At 49.4% G+C, this 18,021-nt stretch overlaps 1 protein-coding gene across 1 annotated transcript in view; it reads left to right on the top strand.

The window, feature by feature from the left end:
* The window catches only part of STARD13 (StAR related lipid transfer domain containing 13), a 536,983-nt gene that overhangs the window by 128,261 nt on the left and 390,701 nt on the right, over positions 1–18,021 (top strand). Inside the window, exon 3 of the mRNA XM_073662518.1 lies at positions 657–791. Coding sequence (XP_073518619.1) covers positions 657–791 — 135 coding nt within the window. The remainder of the gene's footprint in view (positions 1–656; positions 792–18,021) is intronic.

The following is an 18,021-nucleotide window of genomic DNA, read 5'->3' as shown; positions in this document are numbered from 1 at the left end:
CTACATCAACTAAGGAATGTGCCCATCAGACTTGTGAGGCCATCATAACACTGGACCTAGTCACAGGACAATAAAACCTTCACACTCCTTATCTATTAATATCTGCTAATATTTATAGCCAGAACTGTTTATCTCTTCCATAATAACTCTGCTTTCCATCGCCTGTCTTATCTATTGCATTATTTTTGTGTATTATTGCGTATAAATATGTGACTCTTCAGATTTTGTGTTATATTAGCCTGATGAAGAGACCTGCGTAGTCTCGAAAGCTTGCAATTTGTTACCATCTTTTCAGTCAGCCATTAAAAGGTATCAACCACTGAGGACTCTCAAATCTAAATATTTTGCTAAATTGCAGAAATTTCTGTGACTGTACCATTCACAGGAATGAAATTTGCAAAAAAACATGCACAATCTGCAAGACTACTCCAATTATATTTGGAAGAGATTTTCAAGTGTGGAAATTTCTACAACAAATCTACAAAATCTGAACTTAATCTTAGAGTTTAGACACTCATTATATAGAGTCTAAAGACTGGTAAAATGCAGAAAGCAGGCTATTATAATCTTCATTATAATAAAATTATAATAAGTTCTCATCTAAGGTTATAGAGGTTTACTAATCCTGCTAATGTGAATTTCTGTTTCCTTTAAAGGAAGAAAGATCACAATGGTCACAATCAATGACGTGTCTCATGATGAAACTGAGGCAATTGAATGTAGACATTGAAGGAGCCATTAATGCCAATTCTAATTCTCCATGCATCTCACATGAAAATTCAGAAGAGCAGGTAAATATAATTGAATAATGCTAGATTTGTGTGTAGGGAATAGCAGTACCGGAAATGTGAAATATATTTTATAAACAAGAGCATTAGAGTTTAGGCGTTTGGACAGTTAAATTCATGTTGAACTAGAGACAGACTATAGGAGCAAATAGGAGCCCCAGCTATAAGGGAAACAGCCCCTTGCTGTGCCAGACTTCACTGGCAGAGCTTATCTGCATCTGCTAGCACCCAGCATAGCGGCTTCATTGGGCAGACACCCAGCGATCGTGTGATCGCGAGCAAGGTCCTATAAAACAAGACTACTGATGATTCTCTTCACTACATATTGCTCTTTGAGAGCAACAGTATGTAGCCAGCAAAACAGAAGACAGAAGTGTTAATAAACTGCTCCTGTCTTCTCACCATGGTCCCCTGCTATTTCTGACAGCTGGAGACCTGAACTGCTCTTGCTAGATAGCAGGAGGAGGAGCTTAAAATTCACAGTGCTTGGTCACTATCAGGTTATAGCAACCCTCACATTAAAAAAAATGGCTAAAAGCCTAAAATATAGTTAAAGGGGAGGTCCAATACCTATAAAGTCTGTTATACATATGTAGCACCCTGAGGATTCGGCTGCTACAGGGGTATTGCACCTCAACCCAGAGGTGTGATATTCCACTCCCGGGTAAGGATGGAGTGTGGAACTTAGCTAGTAGGCTGCATGCACTACACACATCCCATTTCCGGGGAACAGACCGATGGTACTCCCACTAGAGAAATGTGCAGGTACGACAGTGTCTGTTCCTGGCTGGAGTGGGAGGGGGGTGGAACATCCCAGTAGTGTAGGGGCAGATAGGGGGAGCAGCCTGGGTAAAGCTAGGAGCTCATTGGGTGCTGGTCACCTGAGCTCACACATAGAGGGAGTATATAAGGTGGGCACCATCTTAGATCAGGGTCAGTCTGTGAGACGTCAGTCAGTCAGTCTGTCAGAGTGTAACCTGAGAGGCAGAGCAGAGGAGAAGAGAGAGAGACCCAGAGGCGCAGAGGGGACCCCAAGAGCCCATAAGAGAGCTAATAGGGTGAAGGGTCGGCAACAGGGTACCGGATCCCAAGCTGGCAGAGGCTACAGCACACCTTAGCCAGGAACCGGAGGTCGTGGGCAGGATCTGCCACGATCACCCACTAAATCCACCCGGAAGGCAGACCAAGAATAGGGTCAGGGAGCCCAGAGGAGGCTTGACCAACAAGAGGCCCGAGGGAGCCGGACTTAGGTGGATCCCTGGTGGGAACGGCCAGAAGAAGGGAGAGACAGAAAGGAGCTCAGGACCACACTCCGGAGTTGCCTGGGAGTTGACAGAGTCCAGGACCTGGTGGACGCAGCACGGCTTGGGTGGTCACTGCTGTACACAGTGACCCGAGCAACACCAGTAAGTAAAACCCTGGAACTGCATTTTATGCCTCTGAGTCTCCTTGCTGCACCTTCACAACCACCATCCTCCACGGCTGACCCCCTGAGGCTATACCCCTCCCGTTGGGGGTTATACTACCTAAGCTGCACTCACATCATCAGCCTCAGTGGACTCTGCTGCAGCGGCGGCCGTATTGACCGCAAATCAACGGGTGGCGTAGTCGACATAAAGAACTCTAATAACATCTGTAGGACTGCCACACACTGAGCTTGACACCCTGGGCACGGACCGGGTCACAGCCACTCGGAGACTACAACCCCCATCTGATCCGGCTCCGGGTATCCCTAACAACACTGGCCCAGGGGGCGCGTCACATACCTATCTTTAAGCCCTAACAATTTTTATAATTATTATTAAATTCCCTATACTTTTCCTTATCCTCTTATTTCCTATACACTGACGGACAAAAGGGCAACAATGTTTTGAACTTTTTACTTTCAAACTCCATATCTCACCACTACTGCTTCAAACGTGAGATTACCATCATTTTAAAGACAATCTTGGCTATCTCTTACATAAATTTGACTTGCAGCTATTTAGCATATGATTAGTTATGCAGATTCTTGTCATGTAACTGCATTGTTACCGTTTTGCTCCTAAAAATCAAAATTTTGTAAATTCACCTTTGACTTTCAACACTGCCTGAATCCTTCTGGGCATGCTCTCCATCAGATTCAAGCATGTCTCGACCAAAATCTGATCCCAGGTCTCTTCTACACGTTCCCAAAGTTGGTGCATATTGGTCGACTAACTTGGGTATGTATACATTTTTTTACACGTCAGTGGAGGTGGTTTGTATACTTCATAAAAGTGAGATCCCAGACATCCATGCAAGCACCGTGGAACGCACATTACACAAGTCTGGAATGGTGGCCCGAAAAAAGGTGAGAAAGTCTTGACTTCAATATCGTCATAAGTGTCGACTTTAGTTTGCGAAAAAGTACAAAAGTGGACAGTAGAAGATTGCAAACGGGTGATTTGGAGCGATGAAACGAAAGTCAAAAGGTTCTGATGGAGGTAAATGGGTCTGGAAGAAACAGGGGAAACAGGGGCCAATGGATCAAGAAATTGAAGGGACTGTCAAGTTCGGTGGATGAAGCCTTATGATATTGGGTTGTACCATAGCCAAAGGCATTGGATACTTGACCAGGAGCAATGGTGGTCTCAATGCTGAGCTTTGTGTGAGAATCCTACAAGACATGTTACTTCGTTCACTCGAGTACTATGGGTATGAAAAGGACAACATAGAGTTCCAGCAGGAAAACAGCCCGAAGCATATGTAGCGCCCCGAGGGCTCGGCCGCTACAGGGGTATTGCACCTCTGCCACTCCCGGGTAAGGATGGAGTATGGACCAGGGCTCAGTTAGCTGCATACAGCACACTCACCCCATTTCCGAGGGACAGCTCAACGGTACTCCCATTAGACAGAAATGCAGGTACGACAGACCATGTCCCTGGCTGGAGTGGGGAGGGGGGAGGAATACCCGGTGATGTAGGAGCAGATAAGGGACGGTTCCTGAGCGTAGGATGGAGCCCATTGGTTGCTGGTCACCTGGGCTCATGGCTAGAGGGAGGTATAAAAGGTGGGCACCATCTTAGGACTAGAGTCAGACAGTCTGTGCAGAGAGAGGAGAAGACAGGGTGTAGAGGCTCTGTAGGAGCTCTACTCCAGAGTGGGCCTAGAGAGAGGCCGAGGAGGAGAGTGGAGAGAGAGAGAGGAGGTGAAGGGGAGCTGTGGTTCCTTCTCAGCCCAGCTCCACGGGAAAGGAGAAGAAGGAAAGGAGGAAAAGAAGAGACAGAGGAACAAAGAGGCTCAGGAACAAGAAGGTGGAAGGGACCCTAAGAACCCACGAGAATACCGGGTGAAGGGTCAGGCAGAATAAGGGTACCGGATCCCAAGTTGGTGGAGGAGAAACAACCCTCAGCCAAAGACCGGAGGCTGTGACCATTTATTGGTGCAGCACCTCATCAAACCTGCTAGGAAGGCACCATAAAGGACAGCGGGGAACGGGATCCACGTTTACCCGCACAAGTTCGCGGCAGCTGGACAGAAGTGGGGCACTGGTGAGGCAGGCCAGAGGAAGGATTGAAGGGGGTCCTGAGCCATACTTCTGAGCTGCCTGGGAGTTTACCGAGCCCCACACCTGGTGGACGCAGCACGGCTCGGGCGGTCACTGCTGACAAAAGTGACCCGGAACAAATGAACTGTGAGTAAAGACCCTGGACTGTAACTTGTTGTCTGTGTGCTCCTTCACGCCTCCAGCACTACCGGTGCTGGGACTCTCACCACCATCGCTCCCGCCGTCCACTGCACTGCCCTGGGGCCGCACTCTTCCCGTGGGGAGTCACACCATCCCAGCTGCATACATAATTAGCCCCAGCGGTCTGCCTTGCAGCGGCGGTTCCTAATAACCGCAATCCACGGGTGGCGTAGTCGGACATCACTTAAAACTTATAAAGGGACTACCACTGGTCTGACCACCCTGAGCCACGGACCGGGTCGCCACTACTACCCCCATCGTTCCCCTATTGCCCGGATCCGAGTGCCCCACGGCCCAGGGGGCGAGTCACATACGTCAAGATTGGTGGAGAAATGGTTTAATGACAATGAAATAGAGGATTGGCCCCCACGGTCCCCAGACCTCAACCCAATCGAATACTTGTGGGTAGAGCTGAAGAAACAGCTGTATACCCAAGTGAGTCGACCACAATGCACCAACTTTGGGAACGTGTAGAAGAGACCTGGCATCAGATTTCGGTCGCGACATTCTTCAGTCTGATAGAGAGCATGCCCAGAAGAATTCAGGCAGTGTTGAAAGCCAAAGGTGGATTTACAAAATACTAACAAAATAATAAAAATGTAGATTTTTAAGAGTAAAACAGTAACAATACAGTGACATGACAAGAATCTGCATAACTAATCATATGCTAAATAATTGCAAGTCAAACTTATGTATGAGATAGCCAAGATGATTGTCTATAAAATTATGGTAGTCTCATGTTCAAAGCAGTAATGGATGATGAAATATGAAGCATGAAAGTCAAAAGTTCAAAACATTGTTACCCTTTTGTTCGTCAGTGTGTTTTTTTTTTTTAATTTTCTTCCTGTGACATTTTATTTGAGAGTAGTCTCAAACGGAGAGGCTGAGGCTGCACTCCCTTCTCTGCATCATCTATCACCCCTCCTGAAAAAGGATGTCATCAGTGGGCGGAACTGCGGTCACTTACCACAGCTACTATCATCGCCGTCCCCTGATGACATCCTACTTGGGTAGATGTGATGAAGAAGTGGCCACATCTTCAGTAGCCGCCATCATGACAGTCAATGTTTCAAACACCGCGTTCACTTTCCTTAAAACGAATCTTCATCAGGGGGCGGTGATAGAAGCAGTGTGAATGATACTAGTGCCGCCCCTGATGACGATTCATTTGAGGGCGGTGATAGAAGCTGTGGGGCGATGCTGTCCCTCACCCTGCTACTATCACCACCCTCAAATGAATCGTCATCAACTGACTGAGGAGCTGTATCATAAACACACATACCAGAGCTGTCGAAAAAGGACTGAGATGGGACAAGAAATAAATATTCTTTAAGATTTATTTCTTGCCCTTCTCCAGTAGCTCACTAGTATCTGTGGTTTTGATACCTCTGCCAGTTGAGACACAGGTCTCGGGAGCTTTGTTTTCTCAGACTGCAGCCTATCCTAACATGTGACTAGGATGGGTTGGCATTTAAATTACATAACGGAGGCCATTTTATTACATTCTTGGAGAACCCCATTAAAGATCATGAGAAATTTACATCCAAAATCATATAGGGAAATTTTTTTGTATCCAGTGAATAACCTTTATTTATTGAAACCATAGTAACCTTAGAAAATCCAAGTCTTAGTCTCCTCCAGAAGGAAGACCATCCTGTACTATTTTATTCCTGGATGCAGCTGAGAAAATGTCCTCTGGTTCACACAGAGACCTGTCAATGTGTTCTACATTATTTACTTTGTATATCATGAAAATATCCAAACCCTGGCTTTGAACCCAACAAAGACAGCTGAGATTTCCCCAAATATTAAAAAGGCAATGCGAGTGTGAGGATGGAAGACGTCATCCTCGTTTCTTCTTCCTTTCAGTCATGTAGCCACGAAAGTTGTTATACAAATACATTTCATCACAAGAAATACAGCGTCTGTGCAGTCTTACAGAACATATGGTAACAATTACTTTGCTGCTGTAAATATTTTATGTAAACTTGGCCTAAACACAGTGGGGGGGATATGCTTAGTTTACCAGACAATCACCGCACGGACATCACTACAGGTCTAATAAAAGAAGGATAGAGAGCCAACGGAAGTACAGGCAGGAAATGAAGAACCGGTGAGTCATGTCACTTGGATACATGGTTCACAATGTCTCACAACACATATATTAACCACAATGTTGAAGGTGGAAGATCTGTCGTGGGAATTTAAATGCATTTTTGACCTTGGTGGATTTTCTTTAGTTTGCATGTTTGAAACATTTGGAAACATTCTAGAAACATGTTCTAGAATTGTCAGTGACAAGATGCTAAATATTTAAGGTCATACAATGAATTAGTCATGAAAACCTATAACAACTTTCTTTTGTAATTACCATAAGTGCATAGTAATGAGATCTTAGTATCTGATTTTTATTTAAAAATAAAAACACTAAACACAGAAAATGCAAAACAAATCAAAAGAAAATAAAAAGCTCTTCATCCTTTATTATCCTCCTTTTTTAATCCTGATTAATGTGATATGATAATTAAAGGAATTGTTTATTAATGAACAACCCCTTCATTAATGCTAAATTGCCTCAGATAAAATTAAAAAAAAAACATTCACTTCCTGGACCAGCGAATTCCAGCGATGTCAGGGTTGTGCCTCCTGGCAGTCGAATGACATTGTTATGTCACGGCAGCGCTACAGCCTTCACAGCTCCATCAAATAAAACCATTCCATCTGATAGAAATTTGAAGATGGCAGCCGCTGATAGGTTGCAGCAATCAGCTGGGAGGCACAGCACCAACATAGCTGGACATTCGACAGTCCGAAAGGTAACTGTTTTTTTATTTCATCTGGGGCACTTTAGCTTTTAAGAAGGGGTTGTTAAAGGGAATCTGTCACAAGGTTTTTGCTACCCCATCTGAGAGCAGCATAATTTAGGGGCAAAGACCTTGATTCCAGCGATGTTTCACTTATTGGGCTGCTTGCTGTCATTTTGATAAAATCACTGGTTTTGTCTGCTGCAGACATAGCAGATATCTGAATGTTGACTTCTTTATAATCCCACCCACACCACTGATTGGCAGCTTTTTGCCCATGTACAGTGTACACAGAAAGCTGCCAATCAGTGGTAGAGGCAGAGTTATACAGAGCTCATGAATATGGAGGACTACATGTCAGCAGGTTTACTAGTCCTCTAGTAGTAATCTCCTGCTGATGAAACAGTGATTTTATCAAAACTACACTAAGCAGCCCAGTAAGTGACATATCGCTGGAATCAGGGTCTCTGTCTCTGTCATTATGCTGCTGTCAGATTAAGTGGCAAAAACCTGATGACAGATTCCCTTTACGTAGCAGACAAACCCTTTAAAGCCTCTTTCAGATGAACTTTATTATTATATGTCTGTGACGCACCCCCTGGGCCATGTTGGGCAGCGTTGCGCATGCGGGGAATACCCGGAGCCGGATCTGATAGGGGTAGTAGTCCTCGTGGCGGTGACCCGGTCCGTGCCCAGGGTGTCAAACCAAGTGGCAGAACTTAGAATAAGATGTTATAGAGTTAGACTACGCCACCCGTTGAATGCGGTTATGAAACCGCCGCTGCAGGGCAGACCGCTGAGGCCGGTGGTACGGTTGTGCAGCGTGGATAGTATAACCCCCAACGGGAGGGGTATGGCCTCAGGGCAGCGGACGTGGATGATGGGTATAGCAGAATTGCACGCGGGCACCAGGAACCACTCAGAGACGGTGCGGTGTAGTTCAGGGTCTTTACTGGTGGCAAAGGTAGACCCTCCCGGGAGTACTGGCTAGCGATCGGGGCCTGGTCAGTATGTGAGCAGATAGGATCTCCCCTGGCCAGGCGGAGTTGTAGGCCTCCCCAACTATTGTACTCTTCCTGGCTACCTTGCTAGAAGCGGGTAAAAGTAGCCCACGTCCCTGAGTGTACCGTGTGGTGCTCACCCGTATGGCCGGTGACTCGGGGCCTTCTGGTAGCCTCCGCTCCACGCCGGCGGTGCTGGTCCCTTGCGTGTGACCGTGCCTTCGGGTTTCTTGGCCAGAGGACCTGAAATCCCCTGCCGGTCGGTTTCTGCTGCTAGGTATGGATCAGTCCCCACAGCCTCGGACTCCGTGTCCGGTGAGATCTCTACAGTCAGGACGAGCTCTACAGCTTCCAGTCTCTGACCCCTTTTATCACTGCTCCCACAGAGCTCCTGATCTTGCTCTCCCTGTATCTGCTCCACTCCAGACCAGACTGTGTCTCTGTCTGGGACTCCTCTTCTTCCTACCTAACCCTGCCTCAGCCCCCAGTTTTTATAGGGGAAGTTCTTCCCCTCCCAGGACTGGGAAGGAGGTGTGGCATGCTTAGGGCACCTGACCAGGAGACCTCCCACCTGCTCTCAGACGTAATATTGCTATTACTGTGGTAACCAGACCCCTGGGGTGCCACATTCCCCCCTAGTAAAATTTAGTACTCCGGTACTAAACATATTTTTGAAAACATAACAGGGTATAAACAGGAACAATACAATAAGGAAAAACACGTTAGGGTGGTCACGGCGTGTCCGCAACCGGGTGCAGTTTTTGAAGCAATAAGGGTGTCCATTTCACCAAAGAACAGGGAGCCGTAACCAGGTGGGGGTCTGTCCTACCCCAAGTCTTTAGCAGTCTTAGTCCATTCCTGGGTTACGCTCCAAACATATATACAAAGAATTCCGGTTAATCCACAAAAGACACCTATAAAATAACTGGAAAAACATAATTATTTACAAGCAACAGTAAACAGGTAAATACCAATAAAACAGTCTGAACACTTTAGATCCTCCAACGTACTGGCAACTGGCCTCTAGTGACCCTAGTAGACCTACGGAGCTTACTGACCGGTCCTAAGCTACAGGGTGTAGGAGCTGTCAAAGGTAAGCTGGGCAGCTGTCTACGGGTTCTTTGGCTCACTAGGGGCACGGCAGGCTCACTATAAGCAGAGGGTCGATTCTCCTGGTCTGCTTGTGTGGGGTCTTCTGCCTCCTGGACCGGCTGCTCTTCCAGCTCTACCTGTTTTTCCGTAGGCACTTGGGATGCTGGCTGGAGGAAGGTGAGGACGGGTACCACAACAGCGCCATTTACTTGTGTCCAAGACCGAGGGAAGTCTCCGAGTACAGTACTGACCATTTCTTCCCTTTCCTCTGCGGGTCGAGGGTTTTCTTGATCTTCTTCAGGGTTTCGTAGCTGCTCGGGACACTTCTTCAGGTGATCTCGGGAGACAATGGCTGTGGTTTCTCCTCCATCCTTACTGATTGTGCAGATTTTTGGGTTTTCATGGCTTGATGGCAGTACGGTGTACGGGTCCTTCTCCCACTGGTCATCCAACTTGTGGAGCCGTCTCTTCCTTTTCAAGACCTGCTCTCCAGGTACCAGGGGAACAGCGGGAGCATACTGGTTGTAAGTCTTCTCCTGTCTTTCTCTTGCTTGACAGAGACTTCGCTCAACGCTCTCCTGTACTTTCCGGTACTGCTGCTGCCTCTCTGTGTCCCAGTCTGCTTCCGGTGAAGTGTCCTCGGGTGTCAGGACTCCCATATCCAGATCAACAGGCAGCTTACCAGGTCTTGCTCTCATTAGGTAAGCCGGGGTACAGTTGGTGGAACCTACAGGGATGTGGTTGTATAGGTCCACCAGATCAGGCAGTTTCTCAGGCCACAGACTGCGTTCTTCCAGGGGCAATGTTTTCAGAAGGTCTATCACCACCTGGTTCATCTTCTCGCAGAGCCCATTGGTTTGCGGATGATAGGGTGTTATTCTTATCTTCCGGCAGCCATACAGAGTGCAGAACTCCTGGAAGACTTCCGCTTCAAAGGCAGGCCACTGGTCCGTCAGCACCTGCTCTGGGTATCCTTGTGGACGGCAGAAGTGCTGCTGGAAGGCTCTAGCTGCTGTTTGAGCCGTTAAGTCCTTGACGGGGACTACAACCAAGAACCGGGAGTAGTGATCCACGATGGTTAACGCATAGACGTAGCCACTTCTGCTGGGGGTCAGTTTTACATGATCCAAGGCTACCAGTTCCAACGGCTGCCTGGTGACGATGGACTGCAGGGGAGTCTTCTGACTGGCACGGTCCTTCCTTCTTAGGTTGCATGGGCCACAGTCTCTGCACCACCTCTCGATGGTTCCTCTCATGCCTACCCAGTGGAACCGCCCGCGCAGCAGGAACTCCAGCTTCTTGCATCCGAAGTGCCCAGCTCCGTCGTGGTATGCCTCCAGTACCATAGCCGCGTCCCTTCTTGGCACCACTACTTGCCAGATCAGTTCATGCGTCCGGGAGTTAACCATTCTACGGCACAACTTCCCCTTGTAAAGGAACAGTCGACTCTTCTCAGCCCACAGTTGCTTGGTTTCCTCCGGAGCGTCTGGGTCAAGGCGAGCATCTGGCTGAGTCAGCATCTCCTTCACCAGTCGGACGGCGGGGTCACTGTCTTGCGTTTCCGCCCAGTTGTAATGAGGTAAGGGGTTGAACGTAGCGGATTGCTTACCCCTTACACGGTGGGAATACTGGGTAGTCCCATGACGGTGGAACGCGGGGAGTTCAACTTCTTCCAGTTCCCCTGGATCTTCCCCTACGTCCGGTAGGTTCGGCATTCTGGACAAGGCATCCGCGTTGGTATTGGAGCGTCCTGCCTGGTATTTGATTGTGAACTCATAGTTGGACAGGCGGGCCATCCATCTCTGCTCCAGGGCACCGAGTCTTGCAGTGTCCAGATGTGTCAACGGGTTGTTATCCGTGTACACGGTGAACCGGGAAGAGGCGAGGTAGTGCCTAAAGCGTTCGGTGACTGCCCACACCACTGCCAGGAACTCTAGCTTGAATGAGCTGTAATTCTCAGGGTTTCTTTCGGTGGGTCGCAGTTTTCGGCTGGCGTAAGCAATTACCCGTTCTCTTCCCTGCTGGATCTGGGACAGTACGGCTCCTAGCCCGATGTTACTTGCGTCGGTGTAGAGGATAAAGGGCTGGCTGTAATCAGGATATGCCAGGATTTCATCCCCCGTGAGGGCCATCTTCAGCTGGCGGAAGGACTCTTCTTCCAGCTTCTCCCATCTGAAGGGCGGCTTCTGGTTCTTGGCCTTCCTGGACTGGCCTATCAGGAGGTCCTGCATAGGAGCTGCCTTTTTGGTGAAACCGGGAATGAATCTTCGGTAGTAGCCTACCAACCCGAGGAACTGCCGTACTTCCCTTACGCTGGAGGGTCTTGGCCATTCCTTAATAGCGGTGATCTTATCAGGGTCGGGAGCCACTCCGTCAGCACTCACCACGTGTCCCAGGTACTGCACTTTTGGTTTTAGCAGGTGACACTTCGACGGTTTCACCTTCAGACCGTAGTTTGCCAGGGCTTCAAACACTTCCGCCAGGTGTTTCAGGTGGTCCTCGTAGGTTTTGGAATAAACTATAACATCGTCCAGGTACAGCAGGACCGTCTCAAAGTTCCGGTGTCCCAGACAGCATTCCATCAATCGTTGGAAGGTTCCTGGTGCGTTGCAGAGTCCGAACGGCATGCAGGTAAACTCGCTAAGTCCCATCGGGGTGGTGAATGCGGTCTTCTCCCTGTCCGCCTCTGCTACAGGAACCTGCCAGTACCCGCTAGTGAGATCCAAAGTGGAGAAGAAGTTAGCAGATTTTAAAGCAGCCAAAGACTCCTCTATCCTTGGTAAGGGGTACGCATCTTTGTGTGTGATACGGTTGATTTTCCGGTAATCTACACACATTCTCATGGTGTTGTCTTTCTTTTTAACCAAGACTAGTGGAGCTGCCCAGGGGCTACAGCTATCCCTGATTACCCCAGCCTCCTTCATGTCTCTAAGCATCCCCTTGGCGTGTTGGTAGTGTGCAGGGGGTACGGGTCGGTATCTCTCCTTTATGGGAGGATGGTCTCCCGTGGGGATGTGGTGTTCTACCCCCTTTACTCGCCCGAAGTCTAACGGGTGTTTACTAAACACTCTCTCGTACTCTTGAACCACCCGATAGACTCCCTGTTTCTGGTGTGAGGGAGTGGAGTCAGTACCCAAATGTAGTTGCTGACACCAGTCCTCCATTTGTTGCTTAGAGCCGTTACCTTCCTCTGGTTGAGATGGAGGCAAGGGTTCCACGGCCTGTACAGAATTCTGGTTTATGGTGAACAATTTGGCTAGCGTGGCATACCGGGGCAGGTGTACTTCTCTCTCCCCGATATTTATGATGCGAACGGGCACCCTCCCATGGCGTACATCGACCACCCCCCGTGCTGTCAAAATGGTGGGCCTACTGTCTGAGTAGACGGGTTCTACCATTGCTTGGTAGTCTCTACCTCTTAGACCAATAGCTGCCCGGCACCAAATCATCATCTCACTTTTTGGGGGCATGGCAATAGGGAACGGGTCACACATTCTCACGCTACCTATCTCACCACCAGATAGTTCCACCTGTTGCCGTCGCATCAGTGCCCAGATCTCTTTTTGGAGCACTCGCTGCTGACCGGAGCTGGCGTTCTTGGCAACCTGCTGTAAAATGAGAATCACCTCTGCAAGACAATTTTCAATCACATTAGTTCCTAGAGTTATCTTTGGGTGACTCTCGCGCTTGTCAATGTCCACAATGATCAGTCCCTGTGCTGCCAGTTCGACTTTACCGATTTTAATGGTCACCTCTTTAAATCCGATCTGTGGCACGGGCTGACCATTGCTGGCGATGATACTCAAGTCGTCGTCAGGGTAGCGAGTTATATCCGAGTCATTCCAGTACTGCTTGAAGAGCACGTACGGGATGGTGGTGACCTGTGACCCGGTGTCCAGTAGAGCACTCATAGGAATGCCATCCAGTACCACAGGCAAGACTGGACGTCCTCCCACATATTTGTCACGCCAGTTCGATGGGCCTGGTGATCTTATTCCTAGGGGTTGGCCCTCTACCCCAGGTTGTGCCAGTTTAAAGGACAGTACCTTGCCATATGTCCGGGTTGATTGCAGCGGCGGCAGATGGGTTGTCCGTCCTCGTTGTATCGGTCGCTGGGTTTTCCTCTGGCCGGTGGGGTCCTCCTTGGTCGTCGCCACGGGATATCCTCCAGTCCGGATGCCAGCTGAATCTTCCCTGGAGTAGAAACCTGTAAAGACTGCACAGTTCGGGTTAGCGCAGCAACGCTTTTAGTTAGCTCTTGGACCTGATGGTGCAGGTCTGTATCTGGGTCATTGTTTAAAGCCTGCGCATCAGCTCCCACAGGCCCTGCCGACAAGGGCGCCGTCTCCTGGTGGTAGGTGGTAGTAGGGCGTCTGTGGGTCACAGCGCCACCTGGTGCCGGTTCTCGGAGCACCCGGATGGCCCTGTCCTTGAACTGTGCAAAGTCCAGATGAGGGTCCTGTAAGGCCATTGCCCGCAACTGGGTTCGGTGGGCATTGCAATGTAGACCCTCTATAAATTGTTCAGTCAACAGCTTGTCTTCGTTTCCCACGCCGTCAGGGTCGGCCTGCTTAATGGCTCTCAGGGCCTCTTGTAAGTTTAGTGCATAGTCCCTTATATTCTCATGTGCTCGCTGCTTGCACCCGTAGAATCTAAGCTTGATCTCGGCTGAGGTACGGGTATCAAAGGTGTCCTTCAGCCGGGCTAGTATCTCTGCGACAGTCCTCCTCCTCCCGAGTGGCCAGGACTTTACCTCCCTTTGGGCTGCCCCTGTTAATTGAGCCACCAGGATGCTCACTTTTTGCTCCTCTGTGAGGGGGTACACCTGGAAGAGGCTATCCAGCCTTTCTCTGAAGTCATTTAGGGTATGTGACTCCCCTGAGTACTGGGGTAGCCAGGCTGCCCCCGGGATATAGGGCATAGTGAAAGGCATGACCGCAGCAGCGGTGGCGCTGGCGGTGGCTGTGGCAGTGAAGCTCTCCTCTGTATCCGACATCCTCCTCCCCCCTAGTGGACCGTGGCCTACCTTGCGATGATCCTCTTCCGTAGGCCGCGGCTCCGCAGTGGATCGTCAGGGTTGAGGACCTTCCGTCGCGCTCTTGTGACGTCGGCGTCTGCTGGGCTCCTTCCAGGACCTTACGCAACGTCCGGACGTGAGGCGGAGCTTCAGTTCTCACGCGCTTTCGGAGTCCACGCCCCTCTTCTTCCCGCGCGGCATCCTCAAGATGGCGTCCAATGGCGGGAAAACTCCACAGATGGCGGGAAGAAGGCAGAAGATGGCGTCGGATGGCGGGAAAACTCCACGGATGGCGGGAAGAAGGCAGAAGATGGCGTCGGATGGCGGGAATCGGCTCCGGACGGCGGGAAACTTCACCACAGGTAAGTTCAAAAGTCTTTTTCAGGCACGCAGTACCCGGTGGTTGCGGGCACGAGATCCTGCCGAGTACGCCAAAGTTGACGCACCCCCTGGGCCATGTTGGGCAGCGTTGCGCATGCGGGGAATACCCGGAGCCGGATCTGATAGGGGTAGTAGTCCTCGTGGCGGTGACCCGGTCCGTGCCCAGGGTGTCAAACCAAGTGGCAGAACTTAGAATAAGATGTTATAGAGTTTGACTACGCCACCCGTTGAATGCGGTTATGAAACCGCCGCTGCAGGGCAGACCGCTGAGGCCGGTGGTACGGTTGTGCAGCGTGGATAGTATAACCCCCAACGGGAGGGGTATGGCCTCAGGGCAGCGGACGTGGATGATGGGGATAGCAGAATTGCACGCGGGCACCAGGAACCACTCAGAGACGGTGCGGTGTAGTTCAGGGTCTTTACTGGTGGCAAAGGTAGACCCTCCCGGGAGTACTGGCTAGCGATCGGGGCCTGGTCAGTCTGTGAGCAGATAGGATCTCCCCTGGCCAGGCGGAGTTGTAGGCCTCCCCAACTATTGTACTCTTCCTGGCTACCTTGCTAGAAGCGGGTAAAAGTAGCCCACGTCCCTGAGTGTACCGTGTGGTGCTCACCAGTATGGCCGGTGACTCGGGGCCTTCTGGTAGCCTCCGCTCCACGCCGGCGGTGCTGGTCCCTTGCGTGTGACCGTGCCTTCGGGTTTCTTGGCCAGAGGACCTGAAATCCCCTGCCGGTCGGTTTCTGCTGCTAGGTATGGATCAGTCCCCACAGCCTCGGACTCCGTGTCCGGTGAGATCTCTTCAGTCAGGACGAGCTCTACAGCTTCCAGTCTCTGACCCCTTTTATCACTGCTCCCACAGAGCTCCTGATCTTGCTCTCCCTGTATCTGCTCCACTCCAGACCAGACTGTGTCTCTGTCTGGGACTCCTCTTCTTCCTACCTAACCCTGCCTCAGCCCCCAGTTTTTATAGGGGAAGTTCTTCCCCTCCCAGGACTGGGCAGGAGGTGTGGCATGCTTAGGGCACCTGACCAGGAGACCTCCCACCTGCTCTCAGACGTAATATTGCTATTACTGTGGTAACCAGACCCCTGGGGTGCCACATCTGTAATATAGATGTGCTATAAAGATGGAATTAAAAGAGACACATCAGTTTTCCATCGGTATTAGCACGGTGGTGAATGTTTGGTCCAGCGGTCGTGATAAGCGAATAGAGGGGGAAACAAAAACTAGGACTTTCTATCTTGGGCTGGGAACCTGTCACCAGGTTTGTCCCATGTGAAATAAGACCACCACCTTTCAGCTCTCATACACAGCATTCTATAATGCTGTATATATACCCCCAATCTGGCCTGCAACAAAAGAAAAACACCTTTTATAATACTCACCTACGGTGCGGTTGGGTCCGATGGGCGTACCTGGTCTTGGTCTGTTGCCTCCCTTCTTCTTTTGATGCCATCCTCCTGTGCTTCGTGTGGATGATGCGTCCTACGTCATCCACACAGTCTCCCCGGCATTGCGCTCCTGTACTTCTCTGCCCTTTAGGAAACCCAGCATACCCTCACCCTGATTGGGCGACTGGACTGTCACTTACCGCACTGACTGCTCAGCACGCCCCTGCCCCAGATTGGATGGCTGAGAGAAGGAATCAAGACAATAACCAAGGGACCATGTGTGCTATCCGCTTGGGAGCCATACAGCAACACATGAGGACTTTGTAAGCAGATTTCATCACATTACAATAAATTGATCATGAAGAAATAGCGGCTATGCATTATTCTAGAAAGCTCAGTCACATGTACCCAAAAATATGCCTCCCATTTATATACAGAGGGGAAAATAAGTATTTGATACACTGGCGATTTTGCAAATTTTCCCACCTACAAAGAATGGACTGGTCTGTAATTTTTATCGTAGGTACACTTCTACAATGAGAGACAGAATCTTAAAAAAAATCCAGAAAATCACCTTGTATGATTTTTACATAATTAATTTGCATTTTATTGCATGAAATAAGTATTTGATACAATAGAAAAACAGAACTTAATATCTGGTACAGAAACCTTTGTTTGCAATTACAGAGGTCAGACGTTTCCTGTAGTTTTTGACCAAGTTTGCACACACTGCAGCAGGGATTTTGGCCCACTCCTCCCTACAGATCATCTCCAGATCTTTCAGGTTTCGGGGCTGTCACTGGGCAACATGGAGTTTCAGCTCCCTCCAAAAATTTTCTATTGGGTTCAGGTCTGGTGACTGGCTAGACCACTCCAGGACCTTGAAATGCTTCTTACAGAGCCACTCCTTAGTTGTCCTGGCTGTGTGTTTCGGGTCATTGTCATGCTGGAAGACCCAGCCACGACCCATCTTCAATGCTCTTACTGAGAGAAGGAGGTTGTTGGCCAAAATCTCTCAATACATGACCCCATCATCCCTTCAATATGGTGCAGTCACCCTGTCCCTTTGCAGAAAAGCACCCCCAAAGTATGATGTTTCCCCCACCATGCTTCACGATTTGGATGGTGTTCTTGGGGTTGTACTCATCCTTCTTCTTTCTCGAAACACGGCGAATGGAGTTTATACCAAAAAGTTCTATTTTGGTTTCATCTGACCACATGACCTTCTCCCATGCTTCCTCTGGATCATCCAGATGGTCATTGGTGAACTTCAAACGGGCCTGGACATGTGCTGGCGTGAGCAGGGGGACCTTGCATGCCCTGCAGGATTTTAATCCATGACGGCGTAGTGTGTTACTTACGGCAATGTTTGAGATGTGGTCCCAGCTCTCTTCAGGTCATTGACCAGGTCCTCCCGTGTAGTTCTGGGCTGATGCCTGACCTTTCTCAGAATCATCCTTACCCCACAAGGCGAGATCTTACATGCTGCCCCAGACCGAGGTACATTGACAGTGTTTCTTCCATTTTCTAATAATTGTGCCAACAGTTGTTGCCTTCTCACCAAGCTGCTTGCCTACTGTCCTGTAGCCCATTCCAGCCTTGTGCAGGTCTACAATTTGGTCTCAGGTATCCTTAGACAGCTCTTTGGTCTTGGCCATGGTGGAAAGGTTGGAGTGTGAGTGATTGAGTGTGTGGACAGGTGTCTTTTATACTGGTAACGAGTTCAAACAGGTACAATTAATGCAGGTAATCAGTGCAGAGTAGGACGGCTTCTTGAAGAAAAGCTAACAGATCTGTGAGAGCCAGAATTCTTGGTCCTTCGTAGGTGATCTCATTTCAT

Source organism: Phyllobates terribilis, unplaced genomic scaffold, assembly GCF_046119375.1.
Source record: "Phyllobates terribilis strain yellow unplaced genomic scaffold, ASM4611937v1 Scaffold_2__4_contigs__length_985480577, whole genome shotgun sequence".
NCBI classification, from domain to species: Eukaryota; Metazoa; Chordata; class Amphibia; order Anura; family Dendrobatidae; genus Phyllobates; species Phyllobates terribilis.
This window is presented reverse-complemented; position numbering and strand designations above follow the sequence as displayed.